Source organism: Miniopterus schreibersii (genome assembly GCF_964146895.1).
Source record: "Miniopterus schreibersii genome assembly, chromosome: 18".
In the NCBI taxonomy this organism is placed as follows: domain Eukaryota; kingdom Metazoa; phylum Chordata; class Mammalia; order Chiroptera; family Miniopteridae; genus Miniopterus; species Miniopterus schreibersii.
In genome coordinates, this window is record NC_138121.1 from 18,123,841 (window position 1) to 18,143,519 (window position 19,679).

At 39.7% G+C, this 19,679-nt stretch overlaps 1 protein-coding gene and 1 pseudogene across 2 annotated transcripts in view; one reads left to right on the top strand and one right to left on the bottom strand.

Annotated features, from left to right (window-relative positions):
* HYDIN (HYDIN axonemal central pair apparatus protein) overlaps positions 1-19,679 on the top strand; it is a 253,955-nt gene that overhangs the window by 17,770 nt on the left and 216,506 nt on the right. The window contains exons 3-6 of the mRNA XM_081119804.1: positions 1,069-1,194; positions 6,251-6,370; positions 9,593-9,727; positions 16,994-17,193. Coding sequence (XP_080975930.1) covers positions 1,069-1,194; positions 6,251-6,370; positions 9,593-9,727; positions 16,994-17,193 — 581 coding nt within the window. The remainder of the gene's footprint in view (positions 1-1,068; positions 1,195-6,250; positions 6,371-9,592; positions 9,728-16,993; positions 17,194-19,679) is intronic.
* LOC308548381 (large ribosomal subunit protein uL11 pseudogene) lies at positions 5,429-5,931 on the bottom strand (annotated as a pseudogene). Its single transcript has one exon. The product of its transcript is annotated as a large ribosomal subunit protein uL11 pseudogene (transcript).

Here is a 19,679-nt window from a genome sequence, read left to right on the forward strand (position 1 = left end):
ATTTAAGTAAGTAAGTAAGTAAGTAAGAAACTAATACATAAAGTAGGTTCTGGAAATAATGTGAACATCCCAGCACAACAACTATATAATAGTGATTGGTCCTGGGTAACTAAGCCCTTGTTCAGTTACTTAAATGATAAACGATAGGTTACATTTTTTTTCCCCTCACAACTTTAGAAAGTGTTTCGAAGTATTTTGTGTTCTCATTTGGGTATGTGAATGTGACTGACTGCCAGATCTGATGATGGGGTTTGATCTCTTTTAAAACAAGTTCTAAATGCACCCTTGTGATTTCTAAAAAGTTCCAACTTATTCTTTTTTTAAAATATATCTTTATTGATTTCAGAGAGAGGAACGGAGAGGGAGAGAGAGAGAAATATCAATGATGAGAGGGTCATTGATTGGCTGCCTCCTGCACGCCCTGACTGGGGACCGAGCCTGCAACCTGGGCATGTGCCCTGACCGGGAATCGAACCCCGATCGCCTGGAACCTAGGTCGACGCTCAAGCACTGAGCCACACCTGACCGGGCCCAATTTATTCTTAAGTGGTGTAATCCCACTTCCCAGACGCTGTAGCTTTTATAAGGTTACTCTTTAACCTGATATAACCTTATAGTTAAACACCCACAAGCTTTGCTTGCATGTTGTAACTTCAGTTGAGAAATAGATGTTTCAAACTTCTTATCTCTGAAGCCTGAAAGTGATTTTAGAAAGTTAGAATTTTATGCCCAAATGCCTCGTCTGAGCATAAGCATTAAGCTCTTTGGACATGTTCCTGTGCAATTTCTCTACTCCCTCCACCCCCCAGGTTTCTTTGTGTGATTCCTTCAAAATCATAAAGAAACAGTAGCCACATGCCATTTCAAATTACTTGCAAAGAGCTCAAAAGTGCATGGCTACTTCTCTTGTATTATTTAGTTATTTTAAATATTTTATAATGGAACTTAATGCATTCCAGAATTATCCTGAAAGCTGCAAACACAAGTTATTCATTACTGGAACGTATGAAAACAATTTTTCAGTGTAACCATTTATGAATCTTCGGCTCCTGTTGTTTTAAATTCTAGCTAACACCCTCGGAGTTCCTGAAGGAAATGTCCCTGACCACAGAACAGAGACTGGCAAATACACGGTTGATGTGCCGACCACAGGTCATCGAACTTCTAGATATGGGGGAAACAACACATCAAAAGGTAGCTGCTTTTTATCATTCTAGCATATAAAGTAGGCCCTGGCATAATGCGAACATTCTTAATACTTATTGTTTCTGGGCTAATCTTTTATTTGTTTTTTTAATACATTCTTTTTCTTCCTCTGTTGATCTTGATACCTGTGACTTGATATGGAGAGAATTACAATTAATTATAATTAAAGTTATATGTAAAAAGTTACATATAACTTTTAACTACTCACATTTCTTTCTTAGCTACTTTCTTAGCTACTTAGCCACAGTATTTTTTACAGATTAGTATTCCAATAATTATATTAGCCAAGCCTAATTAAGTTATCTTCTTAGCACAAGAAATCCCTCCTTAACTGAGCTGTCATCACTAGAAAGGAAGAAATAGAATTGCTTATTTAAGTAGGCACTTGAGTGTTCTGGGTCATTTCCAATAACAAATGTTTTGTTGTAATCTCTAAAGAATAGTTATTTTAATGCGTTTCTATATTCTAATGTAATCTATATATTTTAGGCCTTAGGAGCATATGATTATAAAATAAAGTCTTTATTTCCTACTTTTTAATTAACTTCTTGAATTATATGTTTCACTTTATGTAGAAATCATGATATGGACCTCCATCAGTTGAACTGCTGGAGATTAACCTCCTCTCAAAGGGTTCCTCAGTTATTGCTGAGAGTTTTTCAGGGTTATTTCCTACATGAGGAATGAGTCCCTGAGGCTCTTTTGCTCTTAACTGCAATACCATTGCCTCCCCTGTCAAGGATCTGCATAAAAATTTGCTCTTCCTCTGAGCCCTGCTAGCTTTAATTATTATTTATTCTCTTCTCCATAACCACTCTCCAACTTTGAGGGCAGGGAATGTAGCTTTTCCCAAAGCTCATTCATCCTAATTAAGGGCTATTTGTTCCTTTCCCATAGCCTAACTAAGACCAGACTCCATGTATTTTTCTATGTGTACTGCTTTTATGTGTCTTGGCCACACATTTTTCCCATAGAGCTTTACAGGCATTTTCCTCACTACCTTTTGGTTTTCAATAATGGTGTATAAAGGTATAAAGCCAGCTTGATTTCCCCCAGGATAAAATATAAATACTTTAATATTTTAGGCTATATGCCCAAAGATTGTTTATTCTTATTTAATGTCCAATAATTTTATTAGGCTGTACCTTTATGTCATTTCTAGAAAGTTTTCTTGTTTGTGCCGTTTTTGGTCCTTAATCTTTAGGAATGTAAATTATGAAGATGTTGGACCTTCTTTGTCTGCCCTCCTATACCTTCTGTGTCTCCTCTAATCCATTTTTAACTTTCTGCTCATTTTCATTGCATTGCAGTTACATTCACCAGGCTACCTTCTGCGTCCCTTACTTTGAGTTCTGTGTATGTGTATTTCTCTTAAAATTCATTCCTAAGTTTGACCAGTTGAGCACACCTGCATCGTCTCATAGCATTTGACAGTTAGTTAGTGTCTCTTTTTTGTACCTTTTATTCACTTGTATCTCACACATCACAGTACTTTGCTTTTCTTCCTGCTTCACTGGCTGCTTATTTTATTTTATTTTATTTATTGGCTTTTTCTCCTCTTCTTGATCACTTAATGTTGGAGGGTCTTAGTGCTTGGTCCTTGAACCTCTTCTTTCTCTTCTGAACCCACTCCTTAGGTGACCTCTTCTAGGAACAAGGCTTTAAATTCCACTTTTTAAATTATTGCTTTCGTAATTATATCTCTTGCTGTGGCCTATCCCAAGAACTATGAATCATACATTCAGTTCATATGTCCAGTTAATTTCTGGCTAACTTCACTCAATAGTGTGTTTTTTGAGATTTATTTATGTCGTGTGTAGCAGCAGCTTATTGTTGTGTTGTTGTTGTGTTGCTGTGTAGGATTCCACTGTATGACTATACAACATTTAATTATCCATTTGACTGTTGATGAGCATTTGTTTTTTTCCACATTTTAGCTATTATAAATGACGCTGTTATAAATACTCTTGTACATACCTTTTAGTGAACATGTGCACATTTCTATTGGGCTTATACACAAAACTAGAATATTTAGGTTATAGGCTATGCATGTGTTTTACTTTGGTAGAAAATTACCAGTTTTCTAAAGTGTTTGTACCAGTTTTCACTGCCACTAGCTGTGTGTGAGAATTACAGTTGCACTACATCCATGCTAATATGTAATCCTGTCAGTCTCTTTAACATTATTTTATTGGGTGTCCAGTGCTGTCACTCTGTTTTAATTTACAGTTCCTTGATTTCTAATGAGGCGGAGCACCTTTTTGTATTTTATTAGCCATTTGGATATTATTTTGGGGGGATTTTTTTTTATTGAATTGCATGATTTTTTATATCAATTTGGGGAATATTTGACATTCTTTAATATTGGGTCTTTCAATTCATGAATATGGTATATTCCTGTATTTTATGTAGGTCTTTTTAAATTCCTCTTAGTAATATTTATAGGTTTTATAAATAAAGATCTTGCACACTTTCCATTGAACTTATTCCTACACATTTTATGTTTTGGGATGCTATTTTAAATGGTATTGTTTATAAATTTTATTTCTTAAGTGTTCATAGGTAGTGCATAGAAATAAATTGTTTTTAGTATATTGGTCTTGTACTCAGTGACCTTGATAAATCAGTTATTAATTCTAATAGTTTGTCTCTTTGGTTATTTTGAATTTTCTAAATAAGTAATATTTTCTTCTGGGGAAAATGAGTTTTGTTTCTTCTTGATTAATTTTTTCAAAAATTTATCTTTATTGTTGAAAGTATTACAGATGTCCCCCTTTCCCCCCATTGACCCCTTCTACCCTGCATCTCCCCCCTGCACCAGGCTTTTACCACACTATTGTTTGTGTCCATGGGTGATGCACATACGCATATAAGTTCTTTGGCTAATCTCTTCCCACCCACCCACCCACACCTTCCCTCTGAGATTCGTCAGTGTGTTCCATGCTTCTATGTCACTGAATCTGTTTTGTTCATCAGTTTATTGTGTTCTTTAGATTCTACATATAAGTGAGGTCATGTGATATTTGTCTTTCTCTGCCTGACTTATTTCATTTAGCATAATATTCTCCAGGTTCCATCCATACTGTCCCAAAGGGTAAGAATGTTAACTTTGAAATGTTGAATTTCCAAGATGAACTTAAGTTGTCATGTGTTATCCTTTTTAGATATTGTGGGTTTTAGTTTGCTAATATCTTGTTTCTTTTTTTGAATCTATGGTTCATGACCTAACATTGACCTATAATTTTTCCTTTTCCTACTGTCTTTCTTAGGTATATGAAAGTTATGCTAGCATCATCAGTTGAGTTGGGAGATATTTAATTTTTGTTTTTCTTTCCTTTGGTAGAGTTTCTATAGTATTTGAGTTGTATCTTCTCTAGAATTTTCTTGTAAAATTATTTGGGCCAGAATTTTCTTTATGAAAAGTTTTAATTTACAAATTCAATTTCTTTAATAGTTATAAAAATTATTTCAATTTTCTATTTCTTCTTGTGCTAATTTTGATAAATTGTATTTTTCTAGGAATTTGTACTTTTTATCTAACTTTTCACATTTATTGACATAATATCCATTTATTATCTTTTTCGTTAGCTTAGGTTCTGTAGTAATGTCCTTATTTTCATTATTTAATAGGCTCTTTGTACCTGTTGTCTTATTTTCTTGATCAGGTTCACTAGGTATTTTATCAGTTTTATTAGTCTCAACTTTTGGTTTGTTATTTCTATAGTATAGTTACTTTCTGTTTCATTAATTTCTGCTATTGACTTTGTCATTTCATTTTTTATTTGCTTGGGATTTTAGTTTTTTTTTTTATATTTGCTATTGTTTTTCTAAATTACTGAGAGTGGATGCTTACATTTTCAGTTTCCAAACTTTGTGTCAAGGTGCCTCAGGGTTACAGCCATGAACTCACAAGGCATCATGGGATATTCTAAATTTTAAGGGAAATATGACAATACTTAAAACTTGTTGGATAGTATACAAGCTATTAGCTTGAGGTAATTCATAGTTTCAATATTCAATACTATCTTGTTAGCTCTTTAGTGCCTCCAGGCAGTTATTTTTTGGTATAGCTTTTCTTGTTCTCATAGGGGAATTGGTTCAAATTGCCTATTCACCATTCCCAGGAATGGAAGTGTTAGAAGTGTTCTAATTAGCCTTATTTGTTTGTTTGTTTGTTTGTTTATCAAATGGTCTTTAATTGAAGTATTTTCCTTTGTAGTTCTTAACTATCTGGGCATTCCACTGCACTGTTGATTTGATCTATAGTGTCACGAGGGTGACTGCCATCAACATTGCAGCCCACAGACTGGGTAGTCCCCCAGGGTCTCTTTAATGGTTCCAGAAGGTGCTCTATCTAAAGATTAATGTTGCATCTGTCGGGCAATGTTGACAGTCTCACTAAAAGTTATATTTCCACCATGCTTAATGGGTTTTTGGGTTTTTTTTTGCCTCTTCCTGTTTCGTGGCTGTTCTTTGAGGGCTCTGATGATCAGGGCAGAGGCAGAAGGCACTATCTCTATCTGGGCCTGTCTGTTCTGAATGTGGTCAGTTTCGCTGGAATCCTTAGACCCTTCCAATCACCGGTTGCTTTGGCGATGCATCACCAACCTGTTTTGGAGACAGGCTCAGGGGGCCGATCTTGGGGGCCAGGGCAGATGTGGCACCAACTTCCCCACCAGTGAACCTCAGGTATAGGAGCTCATTGGGGTTGAACTTTGGCAGCATGATGGAGGCGGCTGGTGTCAGATGAACCCAGATTCAGGAGGACCAAAGAAAGTTGCACCTAAGCCTTCTCCAAGCCAAAAGTCAAAAGCTAGCCTCTATTTTTTAAACTGAGGGCCAAAACTTCTCCTTTCTTTTGTATTAAAGAAGTTGATGAAAATAACCTTACCAATTATAACAATTGGCTTATAGTAATTACCCCTTTTTGAGTGTTTCCTATGTTGTTAGTATTAATATCCATAGATCTATGTAGTGTTGTCTTATCTTCCCAAGTCATTTCTGCCACTATGTGACTGTGATTAATTTACTTTTTCAACTGAAGTTTTCAGGAATTGACCTGGATCAGGCATTATTCCAGCCCTTTCCATCAGAAATAGTATTTCAGAACTACACTCCCTGTGAAGTCTATGAAGTGCCATTGGTTTTGAGGAACAATGACAAAGTGAGTATGTTGGATGCGATGGCTCTGTCTTCCATGGTTATATAAGAAGGAGTTAAATAAAATGGGAACATGTAGGATCTTAAATAAATTCTTTAATTTGATAGACCTAGGAAAATAGATGAAAACATGCCCTTTGACTATAAGCTTGATGAAGACAAGACTATGTTGGTTTGTTTGTTGCTATATATCTGTTCAATCCCAGGACAGTGCCCAACAAACAGTAAACTCCCAACACGTTCACTAACATTTTGTTGCGTAAAGGATTGGCTAGTGAATGTCATGGAGTTCTCATATGTAACCAGTGGGCTAGGCTTTCATTTAAGACAGGGTGATTACTATTCATGCTTACATACTTTGTATTAGAGCCTCCAATCCCTAATTGAAGGTATAAACTCATATGAATTGCAGTTGTTCAGCCAATGCATTTATATTCTACAAATTGTATTTTCTTTTTTAAAAAAAAAAATGGACATCCCATTCCCCCTTTTCTATCTCCTTTCTACCTGAGAAGCCTTCAGATTTTGTCTGCAGATAGTTTTGGACAGCTTCTCCCACTGTTTATACCTTGTTTCTTTGTGGTTGCAACTGAGGACTTCTTCTCCATCCTATGCCTTTTTCTTCAGAGATAAATTAGGATTTATTTCAAGAAAAGGTATTAAATACCTGAAGATTTCCTTGACATCTAATGACAATACAAAAAGGAATAAGGCTGGAGGTCAGCATAAAGCAGAGTTAAGTCTCAGAGTCTTGTAAGTATGAAAAGTATTCAGATAGGGAAGAAGGCACTGAGAGATTCTAACGTTCAGTTGTAAAGACAAGTAGGACTCCTTACAGAGCCTAAGGATGTGGAGGCAAATTCTCACTGTAAGGAAAAAGGGGAAAAAAGTAAAGACTGTGCAAGAACCCAAGGCACATGGGAAGACTTGCAGATGTATTCGGCACAGTAGCTCATTAAATGAACCAGCAATGCCTCAGAGATCAATGGAGTGATTTAGTGACAGCAAAGCCAGACTCTGGGAAAAATGGTGTATTTAGTGTTGTGCTGCAGGAGTGTTAGCAGGAAATGCTCATGGGATAGACTCTAACATGTAGGCATAGAGAAGAAAAATAACGCAGGATTATGTTCCTAGACCCCAAGAAGAGCTATATTGCCTAGACATTAGGACTCTCTTTTCATGTAGGGCTGCCAAATAATTTAGTTTCTCACTTCCAGTTCTCTTTTTCCCTTTCTACAGTACCTTTTTACTTCTGCTCGGGTTTTCTTAGGTTTTGAAAGGCAGAGAGGAGCTAGTCTAAAGGGTAGTTTTGGTCACTCCTCCCTGGCCCTAACCAAGAAAAGTTTGTCAGTTGGTGTATATGGGCAGGTCAAGGATAAGGGACATGTGTGAGTTTTATCTGCCAAAGGACACTCAGTTCTCATGGATAACCTGAGAGCTATTGGTAAGATGCTGCTAGAGTGTTGGACCCCATGAAAAGATGGCTCTCATCTAGGGAGATCCAGCTAGCAACAAGCAGATTTCTCTCGGTTAGGCAGGCTTGTTTCTGGATGAGTTACTCCCAGGGCCCTTCCTTCTACTAGATGGCTGATGTAAGCCTGCCTCTCTGTTTCCTTGGTTCATGGACACTTAAGGACCTGCTGAACTACATTTGGGGCACCGCACCATTTACGTTTTCTTTGCTTCCTCACTGGCACGGAATGCAAAAAGACGTAGCCTTTTTGGTCATTATTTCTCTATCTCTCTCAAACACACAAGTTTAAAGTAAGCCACGAACACACAAGCCACAACATGATTCCACTTGTGATACAATTATAAGCACCCAGACTCCAGAGACAGGAGAATCTGGGTTCAGATTCCAGCTGAGATGGGTTCTGAGTTCAGATTCCATTATCTCCCAGCTGCAGACCCTGGGCAAGTCACTTCCCTTCTCCAAACCACGAGTATAATCATAGCACCCATTTCAGTAGGTTGTTTGGAATATTAAATGAGATAATGAGTAGATCTCTTTATCAGCTCAGTGCCTGCCACATAGTAAGCACTATACCATTATTACTGTTGTTATTATTACATTAGTGTTATTGTTGTTTTCCTTTCTACTTTTTAGTTAACAGTTATGCTGTTATTAAAGTATTCCCAGCAAGCTTCCATAGGATCATTCAACACGTCACCAATGTCACCGCACCAGTGAAGCTGTTTCTATCCCTGTGGGACCTGAGCACATCTCTTCCTTCCCTCCCTACTCCCTGGTTACCTGTCTGAATTTGCTCTACATCTCTTCTCCCCTTCCCCATCTGGTTACAGCTTTGAGAGGTGGCAGGAGTTCTTTTTTCCTCACTTTTCACCTGAGGCATCTGGGTCATACTTAACTAGAGTTAACTTTCTTCTGCCCTTTTAGTCTTTAAAAAAACAGTCCCCTCTCCCTTTCCTTGTGTCCCTAGAACCTCCCCCCCCCCAGCACCCCCATGCTTCTCACAGTTGCATTTCCTTTATTGCTTGGGCTCTGAGACAGAGATACTGCTTTAGACAAGGCAAGCAGGGCAGAGGAAATAGACTTTAAAAGAATAAAACTGTTCTAAGCTGCTCTGCGACTGGCAGTGCAGAAGGTGCACTGCTCTCTTAGTTTTTGCTTCACGGTGTTTACTTAGGACAACCTCATGGAGAGGGAAGGTGGAGCTAGGCTGGGACTTGGCTTGAACGCCGTTGCTCGGCCAAGCTGTAGCATGCAGGGCAAGCGTCTGGTTCTTCGTCTGTAGAGTGGGAGTCACAGTGAAGCTCAGGGTTTATTGTGAGGATTAAGTGGCACGTGTCATGTAAGTGATGGTCCACAGGGGGAGTGCAGTGCATGTGATTTCTTCCCTTAGAGCTATTCTCAGATGTTGGGAAATCCAGCTCAACTCCGCTGTGGAAGTAGGGTTTTAGCATTAGTCTCTGAAGACAGTCACATTTAAATAAGAAAATGAACAAAGACTTGCAATCACCATAAGAATGGGCAATAATAATGTTAATAAAAATTAAAGTTAAAATGCATCGAGTGCTTACTTTGTGTAAGGCACTGGGATAAAGGTAGGGCCTGTATGTCCTTTAACAGTTGATGAAACTAAAGCTCAGACCCGACCATGGCTAGTGAGTAGCAGGTGGAGATTCCGTGTTTAACTGCCACGCCCCCGCTTTCTCTCCTGCATTTCCACACGCACCGTGTCATCACTGTATGTTTTTCTTGCAGATTCCGAGGATGGTGAAAGTTGTTGAGGAAAGTTCGCCATACTTTAAAGTAATCAGCCCCAAAGACATTGGCCACAAAGTAGCCCCAGGAGTGCCGTCCATATTCCGGGTCCTGTTCACTCCCGAGGAGAACAAGGTGACAGCGGCGCTGGCGAGGAATCGGTTGGACGCTTCCCCTAGCGGGCTGCAGCTCTGAGCACGGATGGAAGCGGTGGTGCTGGTTTGGGTGGTGGTGGTGTCGGCGCTGGTAGTGGTATTGGTAGCGGTGGTATTAGTTGTATCGGTTGTGGTGTTGGTGGTAGTTGTGTTGATGGTTTTGGTGCTGGTGGTAGTGGTATCGGTGTTGTTGATAGTATGGTTGATGGTGGTGTGATGGTGTTGCTGTTGGTGGTGGTGGTGAGTGGAGTGATTAGACTGGGTGAGGGGAGGGGAGGGCGTACCACTGGGAATGAGGAAACAATTGTCAACGAGTGCTGAGGGCTTATATGAGCTGTAAGTACCCAGGATGTGAGGAAGGGTAGTCCTTCTGAATGACCCCCCTCCCCGCACATACCTCAACATATTTAGAGTTTACTATACAGCTAGAGGGACACGAACAAGGGAAAGGCGAGGTCCAGATGCAGTGAGCTGAGACAAAGGATGAAGACTCTGGCTTCTTGCGAGTTTGGGATCCTGGCTAGTTACATCCCTCCTCCCCAGATTCTAACTAGTTTAGGAAAGAGATCCAAGGTCCAAATGTTGATCACAGTATCGGTCTCATTAGTGGCAAAGGATGTGGCCAGGACCCGAGGCCTAGAAGGGGCCTCCTCCTGCTCGCCGGTGACTGGTAGACAACTGGACCTTGGTGAAGGGCTGACCTAACCGATAGCTCCACCCAAGTGGAGAAGCTCGAGTGGAGAGGCTGGAGCGGAGAGCAGAGACCTGTCTGCTCTGGCTAGAAGGAGCCTGAGTTCAAAAAGAGGCCATTTCCCTTAGCACCGCTACAGCTATGGGGAATCTAGCCCATCCTCAGGCTCTCCTCACTTGTAGAAATTCCAGTTCCTCCCAGAAGGAAGGGCCAGCTAAGGGGGACTGAGGAAGGGGCTTCCTCCCAGCCCTCTCCGAGAGCACAAAATTGTGGGTTGAATTTTCCTCTATGTGGGCCAAAGTGGGGACTTGTGGGAAGGAGGAAAGGGGTTTTACCTGCATGATTAAAGGAGTTAGGACAAAAAGCAAGGCTTAAATAGGCATAATAAGATGTAGGGTTATATATAGTATTAATAGTGTGTGTGCCGACCTGTATTGTGCCATTATGGTTGGAATCAAAAGAGCATAATGGGGACAGAGAGAACTTGCTTTGAATCCCTGCTTCTCCATCACTAATACTTATTAGCTGCTGTCAAGGTCATTACCAGTGTTCCTGCTACTATTGCTATTGTTCCTACTTTTCTGGAAAGCAGGGACAGAAAATTTAATATGATCTGCCAAGTATGTATCACTGTAGCGAGTGGTGAGAAATCCCATTATAATAATAACACTGAGGTTATTGTTTTTTCAATTTGTAATATTTCTATCTATTTCTCTGGTTGTGCTTATGGACCTGTCATTTTGTTTGTGTACTGCTGAAATACATGAAAAGATAAATAGCTCCAGAAATAACGCCTGTCGTTAAATGTTATTGAAGCCCTTGTCTTTTCTTGAGGCTCTGTATCTGAATACTAACTGATAAGAGGACAGTGCCTGGATTTAGTTTGGGTGTTAAGTTCCTACACTGGCATTTCTGTAGGAAGCCGATTATAAGCTGATTATAAGCCTCTGTGCAGCTTGAAACATAAAGCTTGCTGGGTTTGAGGAGTTGGTTTTCCTTAATTTTTTTCTGTGCTGGAGAAAATATGTCCTCTGTTGGGTAAGTATTGCTTTCCCTGCAGGTAGTCTGCCTGAGAAAAGGCCACATGGAACTTTCTTAGGAGGTGGAATGTTCTAGATAGTGATAGATGTGTGGGTTGTGTGGATGAATTTATTTGTCAGAATTGTACATTTAATCTTTATACTTTTCAATATATTTAATTTTACCTTAAAACTATAAAAATATAATAATAATAATAATAGAAGGGGAAATGGATTGAGGTATGGACAAGAATGTTTTCCCTAATCAAAACTCAAAGGAAAGAGAGTTTTTATTACTGCTTATCTATACAGCAAATAAATAATTGAAATGTATTTTAGTTATGTTTGTATTTACTTTATAAATGTGGAATGCTAACATTCCCATTGAGGATTACTACTTGGCTATATTTTGTGGCTGCTTATTTTACTCTGAGTTTTTTTTAATTCCCTTTTACCATTCCATTTCACCAACATTGCATGTCTGTTGGGAAACCCCTGATTAAAATTTAAATGTTGTTTTACTGTTTCTTGTCCTAAGTATATGAAAGTTATCAAAGGCTACAAGCATGTATGCGGAGGCATAAAGTAAGAACAAAGGCTCCCTATGAGAAATTCAATTATCCAATTTTAGATACATTAAGGTTTTGTTTTGGATATGGGCTCTGAGCTATAATATGATTTACAGAATTTGTTTTTCTAAGGACATAGTGATTTCTCCCTTTGCTGACTAAGACTGATGGTGTGTGTTTGGGGAAGCTCTTGCTGCTAGTTTTGGTTTCCTTTTCCTGCAAAGATCCTGTTACACTTGCACCATCAGTGGGGCCACACCATCAGCAGTTTCCAGTCTCTGGGCATCTGTATTCACTCTTACTGTTGGGAAGCCAGCTGGGCCATGCACACAACGACCATCTAGGGTTAGTCGTGCTGTCTTTAGTGTTGCTCCAGAATATACCAGAGGACCAACTTAGAGCCAAATTTATTTTAGGAAAAATAAAAGTCAATCTTTTCACTGTGTCCCCTTTTCTTCAGGTGGCCAAATTGATAGTCAGTGCACATACCCATTTTCCCACCCTATCCCCTGCTGATCTGAGCACACTCCATCCTCGGTTACCCTCCTCGCATGGGGAGGGGTGAGATACGTAAATTGCAGCATGCCATAGCTTAATAGGCCAGCCCCCCTTCAGTTGGGTTTTCAGCACCCACGTATATTAGCATGTCAAAGATGATTGTGCAAGTCATCTATTCATCTGGCTTCCTGGGGATCTAACTTGTTAAGAATGCCAAATGCCCCGATAAGAGGAGCAGCACATTTCCTTTGGCTTTCCTTATCTCTTCTTCTCATACAGACTTTAAAATAATGATCGGATATGTTATTAATCTAATAATCCTAGTGTACATGCCATGTGTGGTAGAAATGTATAGTCAGTGTTGTCATAACACTATAAAATCCTGGAACCTGGCATTTTTCTTGACCTCTTAAATTTGTATCTTTACTATTATAAAAGGCATTTGAAAAATATAATCCATGGACACAGACAGTACTGTAGTGAAGGTTTGGGGTGAGGTGGGAGCTGGGTGGAGGGGGGTAATGGAGGAAAAATGGGGAACATCTGTAATAGTCTAAACAATAAAGATAACTTTAAAAAATATATTAGGCTTTTGTAGTAAAGCAAAAATGGGTACTTTCTTGGGCTTAAGCATCTGTTTACTACAGTGTTATCATAGGGAAATGACTGCAGTGAACAAAATATGAAGTGATGCAATTTTATTGCTCAGTTATGTTTTAAGAAAATAATTTGTTGTCAAAATAGTTTTCTTGATTTGTTATGAAATTTAAAAAATGATGGCCCAAGAAGAATAGAAAAATGTTAAGATATTTTATGTTACCTAGGTGTACGACAATAATGAACTATATTGCCAGCATTTTGAATTAAAGATGAACTATCATAGAATTTCCCACAATCAACAATTTTTGTTGGTCAAAAAATTCATTAGGGATTTTGTGTTCTTCCTACCTGGAATTGGCCCTCTCTAGTTCTGTCTGGGTCACCCCTGTGGACCTACCATACCAACATGGCCACCTACCTCTGGACTTCTTTATGGGAAAGAAATAAAATTCTATCTATCTAGTTTAAGTTGCTCTCATTTGTTCTGTTCCCTGTTACATGTAGCAGAGACAAACAGGGACAAGAGGCTATTGCAATAGTTGGGCAAAAGATGAGGATGGTTTGGACCGGGGTGGTGACAGTGAAGGTGATGAAAAGTAGATGGGATAAGAACATATATTTTTCTGGTAGAGCTGCCAGGGTTGGCTGATGGATTGGATAAAGGGTGTGAGAAAGACAGGAATCTAGTTTGACTCATGGTATTTTGGCCGGCAGCTGACCAAATGGTGGCACCATTTCCCCAGGCAGGGAGCAGTCGAAGAGTTTCTGTGGAATGCTGGGTACAAAAGCCTGAGGGGGGTGGGTTGAAGAGAGAGTGGGAGGTGAGGAGGTGGTGATGTTGAGCACAGATGACACCTTGAGGACTTTTGCTGTAATGGGTAATTGGGAAAATGGGCAGTAGCTGGCGGCGGATGTTGGTCTCAAGGGTAGGTTATTTAAGACGAGGCTATTCAAGCGTGGTCATAAGCTGATGTGTGAATGAATGCTGAACAGAGGGAAAACTGATGCTTTGGGAAAGCCTGGAGCAGGCGAGGACTGAGCTCTAGTGCGCAAGGACCAGGGGTTGGCCTTAGACAGGAACAGGAGTGAAAGCAGAGTATATGGGTATAGACACAGGCTGGTTGGTAGGTTTACAGGGAACTTAGAAAGCAAAAGAACAAAAGAGGAAATTAGCTATCTGAAGTGGATGATTTATACATAAATCATGAAGTACCCACATTATCATTGTATGTACTAAGGATAAAAGTAAATTTGGAAGTCTCAGGTCTTTTTTTCAAGCTTAAGGCCACAGATGGAGAAGTGGAGATGCTGCTAGGAAGCTGAGGCCCCAGCTAACTCGTGAAGAGTCCGAGCTGTAGAGGATAAGGCCCATGGTACCTGATCAGTCTCAGGTTTAAAAACATTAATTTATTTTCAATTATAGTTGACATTCAACATTATATTAGTTTCAGATATACAGAATAGTGATTCAACAACTATAACCCTTACAAAGTGATCACTATAATAACTAGGAACTATCTGTCACTGGACGTAATTATTATGATATTATTGACTCTCTTCCTACTTTGTATATTACATTCCCATGACAGTCTCATTTTCAAACTGTTTGGAACTTAGCTGAATATTCCCTTTTGAGGAGTAAATTTCAGATTGAGAAGATATTATATAATAAATACTTTTCACTGGGTAGGAAATTTATAACATTTTCCAGGGACACCAAGTGCTAAATTCACTGAGTTCTAATCAGATCTGGTTTTACTCTGTGCTACCCATGCCCACATTGAGGTTAGGAGTGGAGAAGAGGCAGAAAGAGGATTGCGAGGGCTTAGCCATGCTGGCCGTGCCCGCCCTTGAATGCCTTGCTAGGTCTTTGCTGCAGAAGACAGACATAATTTTCCTTTGCCTGAGAATTTTAAGGACAGAATTATTGCTATGTTTGCTTTTGATCATGGAGCTAATAAAAAATCAAGATTCATTCTTTTCATTTTTCAGAAAGCCACATCTCCCATTTTCATATTCTGCTGGTTTTTTAAAGTTAGGAGGAGAGGCATGTTGGAAGAAAGACTGACAAAAAATGGATTGGAAGCTTCATCTGGAGAACACTGTTACATAGGACAGCATTTTAGGATATAAAGTAATTTATGGCTAAGTCTCTCATAGTAGAAGGCCCAGAGCTCAGAATAAATATTATGGCTGTGAATGGGGACCTGATTGCCCTGAATCTAAGCTCAGTGGAAGGGAGTACATCACTAAAGTAATTGCTTAGCTTGCAGGCTGACAAAGCCTCCCCCATCATAACAGCTGAATTAACTTTAGGCCAGTAGAGTAATACATAATTGCATATTACATAATCTAATATAGCCATAGTAAATATAGAACTCCAGAGATTGGGATACATTTTTGAGGAGCTGTGTAAAGAATTTCTTCATAATCTTTTACGAGTGAATGAATTGATTATGAAAGAAATATACAGGGGTGGGTAGAAGTAGGTTTACAGCTCATATGGAAAAAGACATGTATGTTATGATGATTACAGTGGCTTTATTAACTCAAAAGAATGCCACAGTGGCACAGTGCACTTCGGTACAATCTTGTAGGTGCTCGCATTGCTGGCCTTCATTATTTACACAGTCTCGTAGTCTTTGAAGAGCAGTAAACAAGCCTGAATGTCAGTGGCCTGCTTGGGTCAACCCTATTGCCTCCCAACATGGTTGAATTCAAACCTGCATTTGCCCACTCCTGTAAAGTTCCAACCAAACTTCAAATCTTCCTCATTTGGAAATTTGAAAAGGGTTGAAAACATCCGTGTGAGTATTTCGATTGGCTTCCTAAACCATTTTCAGTTTCTTACAGGATGAGGCAGATGATATGCAAATATAGAATAAAATAGGACAAATTACTTTGGGATCGTCTCTCATCCTGGACTCAGCAGCTGCCTTTGTTCTTTCTCTCAAAGCCTCAGTTAATATTAAGTCTCCACCTGTGCCAGAAGCTTTCCAGTTTCTGATTCCCAGCAAAACCTTTGCCTGCTAGGTTTGATTTCCTGAGAGAGAAGGAAAACAGCACTTATCTCGTTAGGGTTCTGATGTAATCAGACTAGACTGTTTTGTCCTTGAATTCTGTGCAGTTTTCTAGGATCAAGTGTGCTTCATGTAATTTGTGCTTCCATATGTCTGAATAACATAATTCTGGGGTCTGGCATTCCCACCTAGAAACCAGTTGGAGCCGTCAAGCTGACATGTCCCGGAAGGGTGAATAGGCATGCTTAGGGGAGGATGTGGGGGAGCTGCTGAGAACCGCCTCTGATCTAAGCAAAGATGTGCCTCAACCAGTCCCGTCCCGCCTCCCTCATATCTGGGAAACACAAGAACCATCGCTTTCTGTTGGCGTGTAGATTTGTTCTGTTGTTGTTTTGTTAACCCTCATCTGAGGATATTTTTTTCATTGATTTTTAGAGAGAGTGGAAGGGGGTGAGGGGAGAAAAGAGGGGAGAGAGAGGAAAGCAGAAAGAGAGAAACATCGATGTGAGAGACACATTGATTGGCTGCCTCCACACGTGCCGGCACCTGGGGATCAAACTTGCTACCCCAGTACGTGCTCTTGACCGGAATTGAACCCGTGACCCTTTGGTGTGTGAGCTGACGCTCTAACCACGTAGCCACACCAGCCAGGGCAGCTTGTAGGTTTTAACACTTGACCTGTTCTCTCTCTGTCAGAAAAGGGTATCTTATTGAAAGTACAGCTATAATTGTCTTGAGGCAGTTTCATAGAATATATTAATATTTTTTTGCTAGATGCCTGGCATACGGCCATCATTATCTTGATCATGTTGGTGTTTCCACAAATAATGCTTGTTCCTTCTCCTGTAGGATTACGCCCATATGTTGACCTGTGTTACTGAAAGGGAAAAGTTCATTGTACCCATCAAAGCCAGAGGCGCACGAGCCATCCTAGATTTTCCTGACAAGCTGAATTTTTCCACTTGCCCTGTCAAATATAGCACTCAGAAGATTCTGCTGGTGAGAAACATCGGCAACAAAGATGCTGTGTTTCACATCACAACTTATAGGTATGCATTCCTCTGGCTCTTGTTTTTGATTGACTATAGCTATATCTAGTCAGCACAAGTCATTCGCTCCAATAGCAGTTGGCCTTGGAACTGCTTGTTACAGCCTTGAGTTGCAGGGCTGGGAGATCTCACTGAGGTGGGGCAGACTTCCTCTTCATCCCAAGAGGAAGCCAGTTTCAGGGTTACCTGGTGTTTGGGTATGGAGAGGTATCTGAAACACTGGATAAGAGTCTTTCTACTTAGCATAGAGAATGGCCCCTGGGAATCTATTAATAAGCATGTCTGTTTTGACTAATCATTTTATAACTGACTATATTAGTTTTCTTCTGCTATGATAACAAATTACCACCAACTTAGTGGCTTAAAATAACACAAATTTATTATCTGACATTTCAGTGGTCAGAAGCCTCATTGGGTGAAAATCAAAGTGTCAGCAGGGCTGTGTTCTTGTCTGAAGGTCTTTCCCACCTTCCAGGGGCTGCCCATATTCCTTGGCTGAGTTTTCTCATCTGAAAAATGGGAAAAAGTATAGTAGCCACTTAATAGGGTTGTTGTGAGGAATAAATGCAAACTGCTGGTACATAGCAAGTACTATATAATAAATGTTTGTTCTTTCCTTGTTTCTTCAAATGAGCTACTTGCCAGTGTGGTGGGCAGAATAATGGCTCCTCAAATATGTCCATGTTCTAATCTCCAGAACCTGTGAGTGCATAATGTTATATGACAGAGGGGGATTAGGGTAGCAGATGTAATTAAGGTTGCTAATCAGATGGCCTTAAAATGGGGAGATTATCCTGGATTATCTGGATGGGCCCAATGTAACCATAAGGGTCTTTAAAGTAGAGGAGGGAGGCAGAAGGAGAGTTCAGAGTGATGAGATGTGAAAAGAACTCAACCAGCTCTTTCAGGCTCTGAAAGTGAGGAAACAGAGCAATAGAGAGGCTTTGTAACTCGCTCAAGAGCACATAGCTAGTCAGCGAAGGAGTCGGATTTTCATCTGATTATTTGAGAAGCAGCTGCAGGGTAGTAGACGCCATGGGACAATATAAAGGACAATGAAACAATCCTTGTCCTCAAGGAGCTCTCTTATAAGATGGGAAAGAACAATTGTTTTGGGACTTGAAAACGGTGAATGATCAGCAGGGCCATAATAAGAATGACCAGCCTGGGAGGACAGGAGACAGAGGGTCAAGTGCTTTTCTATGACTTAAAAAAAGTGTGTATATTGATCTGGACTGTGCGCTCATTTTCAGAAGGGCTTTATCTGTGGAATCCTTTGCTGATTTAAGGACACAAGATTTTTTTTCTTATATAGGTGGGCAAAAATAGGTTTACAGTTGTAATACAGGTAAACAAATAATAATATAAGAATACACTGTTTTGTGTACACACAACTGAAAACCTACGTTTGCCTTCTCCTGTATGTGTTTTTTAGCACTTTGAATATGATGCATCTAGATGTGGGGTTTTTTAGTGTGTTTTTTAAGGAATTTATTTTGCTTTTGCTTAGTATTAGTTTCAATCTTGCATGAGGTTCTCTGAGCTTCCTGGATCGTTTTTATTTTTGGAAAATCTCAGCCACTGTCTCTTCAAATATTTCTTTTACTCCATCCTTTCACTGTTTCTTCTGCTTGTAGGGGACTTCTGTTTATCACAGGCAAGACAGTCTGCACATGTCCCATCTCCCTTGGGGGGAGGAGATTGTCCATTTTTAGATTTCAGGCCACTTGTTTGCCCTGCAACCTCAGCTCTCTGGTGGTTCAAGAAAACTTGTGATTTTGCTGTTTATCTGGGGTTTTCCATTGTTAGAGTAGGAGAGACATTCTTTCTAGCTTTCTGCATCCTAGGTGGAAGCAGGATGCTGAACCACTTTAGGTAAATTGACCATCAAAGACAAAGGAACAATTCTTTTGAAAATCACTGTCTCCTGACTTTGTCTGTAAGTGCTTATACAGCCTTCGTTTGTCATCTCATGGTGCAACTCATGTATTTTCATTGAAGGGGAAGGAAGCAGGTTGTTCAACTGGGTCACCATGACTTAGAAAGGACCAGTCTTTTTTATTTAAAAAAAAAAAAAAAAAAGGCCTCCCACAACCACCATCTATAATACACATTAAAAAGTCCTGTTACGTTGGTATTTTTTCAATGAAAAGGAGAATCCAGCTAATGTGGGCAAACAAGTGCAGGCAGCACATCCTCCGGGACTATTTGGCTGAATCTTCAAAGCTACACATAAACAATGATTTCTTTACACATTACATTCCCATAAAGTAAGACAAAAATCACTTCACAGATTTAATAGTGTGAAGTTTCAGGAAAAGATCTCAAACTTTTCTATCCATAATTATGAATGTGAATCGTCTTCTCCTAATACAGAAACACTTCAAAGGTAAAATGGTGAGCCAGCTTAAGGACTAGCCAGGAATCATAAAGACATTAGAATCTATAGTCCAACCTTCCTGTTTTACAGATGAAGGAAGTAAGGT